The 12,494-nt window shown below is 35.8% G+C and overlaps 1 protein-coding gene across 2 annotated transcripts in view; it reads right to left on the bottom strand.

Moving 5' to 3' along the window:
* The window catches only part of LOC131769954 (polycystin-1-like protein 2), a 28,132-nt gene extending 18,307 nt beyond the window's left edge, over positions 1 to 9,825 (bottom strand). Inside the window, exons 1-3 of one of the 2 annotated variants that reach the window (XM_059085682.2) lie at positions 9,623 to 9,825; positions 3,536 to 3,855; positions 1,478 to 1,619 (exon numbers count right to left, since the gene is read on the bottom strand). In XM_059085682.2, coding sequence (XP_058941665.2) covers positions 1,478 to 1,619; positions 3,536 to 3,855; positions 9,623 to 9,698 — 538 coding nt within the window. In that variant the 5' untranslated portion in view covers positions 9,699 to 9,825. Of the gene's footprint in view, positions 1 to 1,477; positions 1,620 to 3,535; positions 3,856 to 3,955; positions 4,077 to 9,622 lie in introns of those variants that run through there. The other variant, XM_066169564.1, reaches the window with a different exon arrangement.
* Positions 9,826 to 12,494: the final 2,669 nt, after the last annotated feature.

Genomic DNA, 12,494 nt, shown 5'->3' with positions numbered 1-12,494 from the left:
TTTTAAGCTATTTTTATTGACCAAGGTTATTAGCAATTATTGTGAAGGCCGAAAAATAAAACTTTTAAATAGCGTTTATATGAAAATATCAGTCAATTTATGCAACTTTTTGCATTTTGAGCAATTTTTTAGCAACTTTTTGGAATTCCAGTGAGCAAATTTTGAGCATTTTAAGAGTACAATGAGGACAAGCTTATTGAATACCCAAGTTTATAACTGTGACACGGGTACATTTGGTATGCAAACCCCAATAAAGAACTGCAGTCGCCCATGGTGGACTGTGTAATTAAACAAAACGCAATTCTCATATCGCAAACCTCGATAAAGTATCTAAGCTAAAGCACAACAAAAGATAAAAGGAGTATATTATACTAATTTTACCGGCAAACAACCCGCAGTAGAGCCCGCTTCACTAGATCATATCAAGGTATCGATGTAAAAGCACATAAACAGAATACCTTGTTGAAAATTTGAGGCACGTGTGGTGCAATCTAAGCGGATTATTTGGCCAGGATGAATGTATCCACAAACAAACTCCGGCCAATAATTACAAAAGGGACGTGTGATAAGTAGGGCAAAAGACTTTCTAATATTTATAATAAGTTCTTGACCTAAAAGAAAAACAATGGCAAAAACGCCACCTTGAACAAATTTCCATACGACGTGAATTCTCAATGGAAATATAAGCCGCTAGAGAGGTTATGAAAAACCATGCGAAAAGAAGTCACATGAAATGAAAGAAATAAACTTTGAACTGAGAATGTGAGCGTTTTCTTTTTTTTCTTTTTTTCTAATTATTATTTTTTTTTTGTATCTGCCAACCCATTTGTTACAGGAATCTTAAGGAATAAAAATAAAACAACGTGTTGACAGAATTTGAAGCGGTTGTGGTTAACATAATTTGCGAGTGTGGCAAATCTGGGAGACCTATAGGGACGGAAAACTGTAGCTTTGAAATGTGTTGCGTGATGATCGCCGTCGTGAGGACGCTTTGCGTGCAAACCATGTTCTTGTTCCCTGGTTCGAAAACAGCAGACGAGCAGAAAAAGTCAGCGGGATAGGTGTCAAAATAACATGATCTAAAACAATCGAACGAATCCATAAAAGAAATCTGATTTTCAAAACAATTCGAGCGAGCGAAATATTGCACAATCGATCGGACTAAATTACAGTTTATAGAATAGACACGTTCGTCGCCCAAATGTCAAATACCTAGAAACACAATTCAACGAGCACCCTGTGAACACATTTAGCGAGTGTCCTCTGAATGTTGGTGAACACTTAAAAACTCACTAAAAGTATACAGACGTGTTTTTTGCAATCGATACTAGAATTTGAGTTACTATGGTGATAGTGCAATGTTTCAGACTGATCTTGATGTGTAGACCTTGGGGAACTGACTATAAATTGACAAAAATTTGACACGTGAAGAAATACATGTACAAGCATCATTTTCAATCAATTACACAACTCCTACCAGGTTCACAGCCATATAACTCCATCCTGATTGCAAAGTTTTCATGCACTCCAGACTCCATAAGCATAATGGACGTTGCAATTTGAGGAAGTGGAAACTCGTTTCGTCTAATGCTATTGCTATCCTTGTTGCCAGTAAAAGTCTACAAAGATAACAATAAGAACGTAAGAAAAAGTAAGAGTTTCACTCAGCAGATTTAGGAAAATGGGAAAATCTTAGCAGGGAATATGAAAATTAAAAACATATATTAACGGTTTCTAATCGCAATATTTTATATTTATAAAAAATGAGTTTTATAGGGCTGTCTGCTGCCTTCGACAGATAAAACTAATCTGACGCCATTTCGTTTATGATAAATAGAAGGCCATGCTATCGACAGCTAACATATCTCTGAAAAACTTCACAGGCATTGCAATCAGTGACCTCTTCTTTTGTATTTCAGAAATATATACTCTCGTTGACATTCAGTTGGTCATATTTCCAACCAACATTCATGTGGCACGTAATTGTCACTAAATAGTAATTAAGCTTGCTATGCTTTCCGAAGACAATGTAATAACAATTATACAACAAATATAATCTACATGTACTGACCACAAAAAAGGAATAAAATTTAAAAAACATGGTATAATACGTATTGACCCCAGTAAATGCATGTCAATCGGACGGTGGCATAGGGAAATAAAATTAGGTATGTAATCAAGAACGGAAATTGCTTAATCCAGACATTGGATAGAAACTACGATGATTTTCTTTTCAAATGAGAAATCAATTCCTGCCAAACTCATAGGCGAAAAGATGTACATGTAAATTTACAACAAATTTATCTTAGTTGAATTGGCTAAACACCAGTTAACGTTATTTCGTTAAGTATGATAACGATGGATAACCTCTAAAACATAAATGTATACCATTGTTCGTTCCCCCAAAATCTATAGTAATCTTGTTTTTCAGACAATCGCAAAAAAAACACAAACGATACATGGTTTCCTATTTTTTCAGATATTAATATCAATGCAACTTTGTACTGTGCCGCAACGCAAATAGACCTCTTTATTAATTTATCAATTTTATGACCAACTTCCGTACATTTTTTGAACATCGCTTAGCTAGACCGATCAGATATTAGTATTTAAAGCTCTTTTTCCTCCAAAGTAGCACTTATCATCATCTGCGATTTTCTTTCAATCGAAATGATATGAAATTTAATCAATTTGAAGTGAATTTAATAAGATAGCAGCCACATGTCAGACGATACAATACAAAATTCATATGTCTATTTCCACTCACAGCGTAACTCTTTTACAAATATTATTATGCTCACAAAAGCGGGCGGATTCTTCTCCTCAACAAGTTCAGAAAAGCTGATAATAAATTTTTATTTGATTAAAATTAGCATGATAGTCTTTTTGTATTCAGCAAACGGATTGGAAAGAGGGCTTAGGCATGCGCTTCTTGTAAAAAAAGGTGTTTAATTATTAAATTCGTTGTGGTGGCGGCAAGAACTTCTTTTATGCTACAATGAGAAACTGAGATAGTTTTTAACCCTAAAGCTCCTAACACTTAGTTACGGTTTACAGAGTTCATTAAATACGATGAGGGAATTTTGTTAGTGTTTAAGTTTTTTGAGAAAAACGTTTTTCGCGGCACCTGCAACTCCTACCGAGCTAATTTCATTTTATCGTCGACAGAATTATGGTTAATTTCATGCTAGCTAACCTCCTCAAGCAACAGAATGGCTCAAAATGTAGGGGTGACCTTATTAATTTCATAGCTCAATTCGCATCATCGTCTTGAGAGCAGACTAATATGTAAGGCACATATCGTAATTGGAACTCTCCCACTGATAAACCGAAATCAGCAACTTTCATATGACTTAATAAACTTGTGTAACGATGCATTTAATTTCTAGATAATCCCTTTTAACTAAAATCCAAAACAAATGCTACATCTTGCTTTGGAAGAAATCTGACCGAACCTTCATAGAGGATTGATGTGAATTTCAAAACGATTGGTAATCTGACTAACAGCAGCATTTCGTCGCCGCTAACGACTTACTTTTAAGTCACCTTCCAGGTTTTGAAAGTACAGATAATCTCCGCCGTTTGAATACATGACCATGTACTGTTCGGTCCATTCGGGAACTCGAGGATCGCCGTATCCTTGAGTAGCAATTCCAGTTATCACCATTTGCTTCTCTAACTCCACTTTAATCCAACCGCCGCTTTGTTTTCGGTCGGCTCTGTAACCTCTCGTTAAATTGAGTCGAGCCCGATGTGCTCCAAATTTTGAGAATTCTTCATTATAAACTGATGATGCTGTGATCTGTTCGTTCTTTATCGCTCCACTCGCCATCCCAAGTGGTATACGGCAATTAGCTGCAGCAAAAGAGGAGAAGCGGTCAGGTTCAAATCTCCAAATTTTATTTAATGGGCTAAAAAGTAATTGAAATTGTGTGTCTAAGTGTTGGATAAGAACCTGTTATATTTGCCAATGAGGAACTGACTTCAACAAGCTCCTGTAGCCCATTTTCCATAAAAACCGAGAGTAAAGTAACTGCTGCCAAGAGATATCTCATACTGCAGAGCAAATATTTAGAATTACGCTTCCAAACAGTATACAAAGCAACATAAGGAGATTCCGGTATTGAAATAACCAAGATATGGTGCAATTCGACAACTTTTGCATACTGTCGACTGCATGGTTTCCTGCCCCACGCACTAAATTAGAACTTCAGTGTGTGTTATTTTCTGAGTATTGCGTGCACTTCGTTTCAGAGAGTACATTCCGCTGACCGATTTGTTAAAAACATCTGCCTTCGTTACGACTTCCAATGAACACGTGTGATTTAGACAACCTGTACTCATACGTTGGACTTTGCAACTAAAGGAATAACGCCAAGTTTTAGTGCCTAAAGCATATTTTGAAATGAAGAAAGATAATGCTTTCAAGACAAAAAAAACAAGGCATCGACAAAACATATCACCCAACCACATACCGCAGCAGAAGAGACTTCGACTAAACAACTAAACTGTTTTGTAAGCATCTATGAATTAATGATGACAGACAGGAATACCTAAGAGATGAATAAAGCTACCACAATTCTCAAATTTATCTTCATTTCGACAGTTTTGCAAAAGTAATTTGCACAACTTTCTATTAGTAATTACTGCACTTGAAGACCGGATTACCAATGAAGGAAATGTAAATTGTTTTCGTCCGCTCAACATACTGTAGATGTTTTTGTGTCCTAGGGACAGCGGTTTGAGCTGATAGAATACACAAAACAAAGAATTGGAGAGCCACAAAGAGTAACGCAAACAATCCGCTCAAAAAAAATCTCAACAGAAACGGCCGCTGTTTTAAAACGAAAAAAAGGAATATGATGTCACCAGCTTGATTGAGGAGGACAGTGCGCGAGACAGAAGAAAAAATTATCAACTAAAGCAAGCTAGGGGAGAAATAAATATTTTACGACGGTTTTTCTGTCAATGCCAACATCAAAAGTCTTCACGATTGCATAGTCAATGGCGGGTGGTTCCCGGACGATTCTAGAAGGTATTTTAGAATTTGTGGTATAGATGATCACCATTAAGTAAAACACAATGTTTCTCACAGTTACTTAGTTCATGTCATAGGCCCACAAGTCGGTACAAATGAAACTTGAAAAGGAAATTAAAATTTGATTAATTAATAAAGTTACCTTTGTGTCATCACTGGATTTCGAAAGTGACCGGGAATTTTGTAAAAAATATTACAAAATTGTTCATATGTCAATAAAAGTTTATTCAATGAAATACATGGAGAATCAGGCAGAAGATCTGAAATGCGAGTACGTGTCAACTACCTCAAAAATTCCCAATAACATTTCGCTGTGGGGTCTGTGACGGACAAAACATGAATCCAACCGATCGATTTGATTTAGACTTTTATGACAGTGCTTGATGAAGGGCACTTAAATAAAATACCCCAATCTCTTCCTCAAGGTTTTAAAAATTAGAATCCAGAGAAAAAAAAGAGTACAGTTTTTTCAGAAACCAATTTTTGTTAAGTCGGTAACTCTTGGAAAGTGACTCAACTCACATAGTCACGTTAAGGTACGGAAATTTCCTAAAGCATACGTGACCAAATTTAATTTTAATCATAGCCAGCTTTGACTACTTTGCATTTTCAAAGTCATACATTTCTATCTTTACTTAAATATTCTGTACATATGAATTGAAAATCGACACAGAATTAGGGAACGTAAAATTTCACGCTAGGTAAAAATTTTCAGTGATAACTTCTAGTGTCTGGGTTTTATTGCATCACAACACGCGATATGACAAGCCTTGTGCTGCACGCCCTTTCCACGAGAGAAACAAATATAAACATTAAAATCAATTGCACTGTTTTAGTATAAGTTCTCTACTGGCCGGCAAATTATTATGACTCTGCTTTCAATTACGTTCACAGTGTGTTTTGCGCCCATACAGTTCCCTAACAAGGGATTTCATTCATAGTTTTATGATCAGTGTCTCCGCTATCTGTAAGTTTTGAGTAATGAGTTTTGGAGCTGCTAACGAACTCATAGGTGTCACTTTGTAACAAGTATTTTGACTACTGTTTCTCCTATTAAAAATGGTTCCATGGTGTTTTTCTTTTTCCATGTCTCATAATGTTTGAATATTTCTTACCAATCGTCTCATAGATAATGTTATTTTGTCTCATTCGACTCTATCTATGTATCCAACAATTGACACAGAGTCAGAATGAATGTCTCATGTGGAATGATGATCTAGCTTTGTTGTTCACAAATGGTGGCTTGCTGTTAAGTAAAGTTTAGCTCTCTGTATAGCAAAGATCTACTTTCATGTCGTTGAAAATTTGCTTATATCGATTACGAGAGAGTTTGCCGTGATTTTTTCAATGAAATCCCAGTTACAGTAGATTTAATTCATATCGAAGGAGCCCGAGTTACAAGAAAAGAGAATTTATTCCAAATCTCATTTCCTCTTTTAATCAACCATTTAATTAATTTCTTCCTCAACTCTCAGGGGGGTCGGATTGTCCAAATAATTTCCACTTCACTTAGACATAAGATAAAAGAAAAAACATTTGTGGAAAATAAAACCATCTGCGGTACAATTCAAATTGTGTTTCTGTTACCTTGTCTTAATCTTGAAAAAACAAAGCTACGTAGTCAAATTTCATCCTTATGAATACTCAACTCAACAGTTCCCTCAAACTTAAGCTCGTTAACAAAGCTGTCGACAATCAGCGGTATATTAAAACAGCAATAACATATGTGGTGCACTCTGTAAAGTAAAAACAACTTATGTTGAGACTTGTTCGCTGAGTGCAGATAGTAGAAGCTTATGTCATAAACAAGAGCTCTTCTGGAAGAAAAAATGGTAATTCTCTCGTAGTCGAACTTATGACACCCACCCCCCCCCCCACCCTCCCTAAGGGGAAACATTGAATTGTAGAAGATGCGTTATTTATGAATGAATGACACAAAATTTGATTCGTATGGGTTTACAGAGCCAAGAAAGAGTACATGATAACGAAGTAGGGCAGTTCCCTTCTATTATTTTACAAGATCAGGCAATTAGAAATCCCTAAAATATAAACACATCGTATTTTGCCGATATTCTTTTCGTTTTAGGTTCTTTCTTTTTCACTACTGGTAGTCCAAATGCTTATTGTATTTTGCCAATTTCTTGTGCATGGCCACCAATTGTGCCGAGTTTAAGACAATTCTGGATAAGTGGCATTCTGCCCATCGCACATTCTCGGACCTCAGTCGCAGAAATATCACTGCTTGCCATAGATTTGGCCTTAGTCTATCCGATAACCTGAGTATTTTGCGAGGATGCAACAGAACGAAGATTGAGTTAAGTAACAGGCCGGCTGTCTCGTTTCCATAAACACATTTGAAAGAAAACAACGTTTAAACTAAAAGTTTTAAGTGAACTAAATTTGTGTAAATTTAAGTGAAACATTTTCGCAAATAGCTTCAGATTAAAACACAAAAGAGATCCGTTTCAAGTTTAGCTCAAAACTATCCCGACCGAAATCCAAACGTCTAATCTATGGTTTCCTCTGCTCTACCTACTAAATTATAAATGGCAACGCAAATGGGAAAATACTTTCATCGAGAGAGTTAATTTATAAGCGAACGTGGTAGACATGGCACCATGTTAACAACCCAGAATTTTCTATCGACAACATACTACAAGTCTTGGAACCTAAATTAGTAACTTATTATTATCATGAACCAGTCAACATACTGTTTGGTTTTTATGCGTCAATGTAATTGATGAACCACCGAAAGAAAATATTGGATAATACATAAACAAACAGATTAATACTTTCTCTTGTTTAAAAACCGAATTAAAAAGCAATGAAAATTGGTCTCTCGAAAAAGAAACGATAGATCAGGGCGGAAACAAATACTCGAGAAGATCAATATTATATGGCTGTTTCATTGAACTGTGAAAAACAATTCATCAAATTTGAGGACGTGACAAATTCCTGTTGAAATATTCAACGGCTTGGATCAATGATGCGATTAGGACACGCAACACATTAATTTATCTTTGAGAAAAGTCTGGACTTTAGTGAAACCTCGGGCAAATACTTTTATCAAAATAAATTTTACAAGACAAAAAATAATTTGGTTTCGTTTATGTTTGTGAAAAAATGTATTTTTTGATGGCAAAAAATTGAAGGGTTTTGGGGAAGAAATGAACTTATTGTAAACCACGCTCCTATTTCGTTTTCCTTTGTTTTGTTTTCACTAATGCAACAAGAGATGTGTAACCATTGAATGTTGACAAAGTAAACCCAAGACTTATTCATATAGCTGAACTTCGTGTATAGGTTAATTACGCTGACAACTGATCATGACCTTAAAAAGCGAAAAAGGCTAAGCTGCGGTTGGGAAAACAGACATTTTTTCTGCACGTAATCTATTTTGAGTATTCTGAAAGAAAATGACACTTTCATAAAAAAATTCCCACGCTATTAGAAGCAGTGTAATATATGTTTCCCTAATTCAAAAGCAGCATGGGAGCTAAGTTAATGTAGATTACCGTCGCAGCTGTAGCTTGTTATAGTAAACTGTCCGCGGTGTTTTTTCAGCTTATCATTTTGAAATTTATCCATAGCTCGTTTGATTATGATGCAAAAGCTGCAGAGAAGATATAATTGATGAAATACAATAAGTATATTATTGTACGGCAAAACTCTGTTAGTTTGCCGCTTTCTTTAAGTTTACTAAATAAGAATGTCATAGGAGCCACGTAACTCTGCGGCGTAACAAGTGCCTGAAAACCCAACTATCTGATAAAAATCTCACGTCATTCTCAAAAAGACCGGCAGCAGAACTTTCCTCCGATCTGTACAGTCATTCTGCGCAAACACTGAAGTTACTATTTCGCCGCAGCGATCATTCCAGATAAAATGATGTTCCTAACTGACGCATAAACGTTTTGCAGAGAGTCAACGGTGAAAAAATGTGCAGTAAAAAGCATTTTTTTCCATAAGCTAAGAAGAGCAAAGAGAAAAGATAAGAAATCGTAAATTAGATACCCAAAATTTTCAAGAAAAGAAACAGGTTTGAGGAGAGAAGAAGAGATTCGCGGTATCACAAAGAGATGGATTAAATGCATTACGCTTCCAAGCATTCATCAAGGCCGAAAAAAGCCTACTTTTTTCAAAACTCATCGAAACTACCTGCATAATTGAATTCTAAAAAGTCAAGAGATAAAAGTTTGTTTATCTTAGAAATGGGCGCATATTGAACGAAACGTGAAGGACACTTCATCAACACACAATATTCAAGTATACGCTAAACTAGTGATATTCAGCGTTTTAATAAAAAAAAAACCTCAGCAGATACCCAAAGGCGCTGAAATTTTACGCGAAATTACAACTCAGTAAAATTAGAAGAACGTTCCAAATAAAAATGATAAACTAAAACAGAAACAATCACCCCAAGTTGACCCCTTTTAAAAATTTTGATTCCTCAGAATAAGTGATGGACGGAAAAGAACAATTCGCATTTGCGAGTGTACTTTCATTTTCTCTCTTTTCCTGAACGCACGACAATTCACTTTGCGTTAATACGTGGGAAATTCTAAAAACCAAAGGAAATCTAACCTTGGTCGCTGTAGTTTCTGTAGTAGTGCGAATAACCTGGGTTGATAAACAGCAAACATAGCATTATGAACCGCATCTTTGATCGCCAGAGGAAGTGTTTCGCAATCAACTAGACTTGACCATTAAAATCATCCAATTTTAAACAGAAACGTTTGGTAATCTTTTGTAAGAATAGGGGTTCAGAGACTCAGTCGAAGAGAAGCTGTTCACACCACGAGTGGTACTGTTCTGATAAAGGCCTGCGGCACTTGCAGTAACTTTAAAAAGCTTATCTATTCACGTATTATAAATTAAAATTTCACTAATGCCCTGAAGAGGAAAGATATGTCAAAACATGACGCAAAAGTTTGACCTTGCTTTTCATTTAATACCTGAGCGCGTGCGCAGAACATTTGATAAATTGTCATTAAGTAGTTAATTTCGTCTTCCAGCAGGTTCCCTTGTACTCCAGCCACTGAAATTGTTTCCAAAAAAAGCTTCTTCCGTCAATAAAAAAAAAGCTTAAAAAGAACATGCACGCTCCCGATTGCAAATAGGATGCAGGCAATCGTAACGACATAAAACATTTATGGGGATACCACAGTTTGTTTCCCCGTTCTTCTTCCTTTTTTTTCCCTTTTTATTTTAAGCGCCTAAATTGTGCTATCAGAATTGCGTGTGAAATGTAAAAATGTCAAAATTTTGCTATCGACTATTTGTATGTTTTATCCAAAGAGGTGATCATTTTCATAAAACACTCCTCACTTAAAGCAATTGACAAAATTGATCATGAGGCTACAATTGAAGTTTTCTTAGCTGGCTTTGAGAAATCAATAAATAAAAAACAGATGCGCACCGCTGAATTCCGCTTCTTATAGGAAACAATTGTATCAGACAACAAGTGCCGAAGTATAGCGTCGTCAAGGTAGAGGCGAACGTTCATGCCGCAGAATTAGTATTAATTATGGAAAGTGCAAAAGCTAAGTGTAATTGCTACACGATTTCTAACATTTAAAAGATAAAATTTCAAAGTTTTGTTCAAAATGATTCAGTTCCTTTCATACACGACGGAATAATCAGGGTAGAGAACTCTATTTCAATATTTTGATTCCAACACAAAAACACGAGAAAACTATTTTAAAGCCTATATTTCAGATTGAAGTGGGTTGTAGGTACAGTGACAGTAAGAAACGTTGTGGCGCCTTTGAGATGGTGAAGCTTAAGAACATTAAAACATTCGTAACTAAGACCCAACTCAATACTTTTATGATAAGATGGTTCGCTTTCTGATGAAACTTTAAGGCAGACAATCTGGTGACAGATATTCTTAATCCTTTCACGCACAAACACGTACATTTCTCGTATTCGTATAAAATTTAATGAACTCTTGATAGAAAAGGCTTTCTCCCTCATAAAAAGTAATTTTATGAAAATCATATCACAGTACCAAAGTCAAATATATGTCTCTGCAATATTCTAGCTAAGTCGTTACGCAACGTATGTATCCTTCACCTAAAAACCACATGTCAAACGAAAAACATAATATTGCTTCAGTCTATTGACTTAAATGTAAAACGGAAAGTACTCAGGAAGTTTTGAAAAATATTTTACAAAACGTCTAAATCTTGAGAGCTATCGAACGGATCGCATTTCAATTTTTGTTGAAAATTCGAATTTTTGACGCATAATTTATCACTTTTTCGGATGTGAATTTTGTTATGTTTTATCGTTAAAACCTTTCTACGTGAAATTTTCATTCATTGGATTAGTGAGTTCTTTAAGAAAAAAGCTTTTTTTTATCTAACTTTACAAAAAAATTTAGGGGAAACTACATAAACTTAAATTCTAGATAGAGAAACCTGAAACAAACATTCTGAATGAAGATAAGAAAAAATTATCGCTAATTCCCAGCTGGCAAGTAGGGAGAACAGTTCCTCCTCGTTTATTACCGGAGGGAGCCCTTTCGCCGAACGAAATTCAACGAAAGCAAAGAAATCCCTCTCTGCTCTGATTATAGCAAACACAAGTTCGCAAATGCGTTGGTCTAATAATGAGCTTTTTACGCTCATTATCCTCATATTCGTATCGACATTGATATACAGTGCTAAGAGTGGGATCAGTCTGTGGTTCGCAACGTACACGTATTCAGAAACAAGCCCTCAAAGACCTCATACAATCCCTCATACAGAATAATGTTAAAGAACACTCAAATGTAGTCAGTCTTGAACTATGCTTGGCCCAAATCCCAAATCGGGGATTATAAGGTTCAGAACTAGCTACAGTCCATGATGTGGGTATTAAGAAAGCAAAACTGGAGAATAATTCGACCTCGTGCTTTATTCCTGGATCAACTATCGCAGATAACGTTCATTCTTAATGGTCGTCTTTTCTCCAAGTTGTTCTCGCTAGATCTAGATTCTCAGGCATTCCTCGGATCACATAGCCGAAGGAACCACCTAGTTCTACTGCTAGATTCAAATGAACTTATTTACTCGAGTACAGACTGCAAAATGGTAAATACGATTCCTAGGACCTAGCGTCTTCTGCGAGTTGCGATAAATGTTGGTTCTCATTCTTGCTTCGACGGTTTTTGTCTCGTTCTCCGGCTCTCCTCAGTCCACGAGAACCAACATTCCACATTCCAAAATTCTAAATCGACCTTAAAGAAGAAGCGCCCCATGGTTTCATTATTTGCTTATCTCCATTCGATTTCATTTCCAATGAAAGTTATTATACCAATCTTCCAGTGGATTGATCAAAGAAGTTTTTATGTTCTTTTTGGATTATTATTATTCTATTCGTCTGATTTAGCATTAACGGATATTTTGGATTTCACCTAACCCCGAAATACGGAAGGAAAGGTTAACTCTTTTTTCGTCTAACTGCTGTATAC

This window comes from Pocillopora verrucosa, chromosome 7 (assembly GCF_036669915.1).
Source record: "Pocillopora verrucosa isolate sample1 chromosome 7, ASM3666991v2, whole genome shotgun sequence".
In the NCBI taxonomy this organism is placed as follows: domain Eukaryota; kingdom Metazoa; phylum Cnidaria; class Anthozoa; order Scleractinia; family Pocilloporidae; genus Pocillopora; species Pocillopora verrucosa.
Note: the sequence above shows the minus strand (reverse complement) of the source record. Positions and strands in the feature narration are given on the sequence as shown.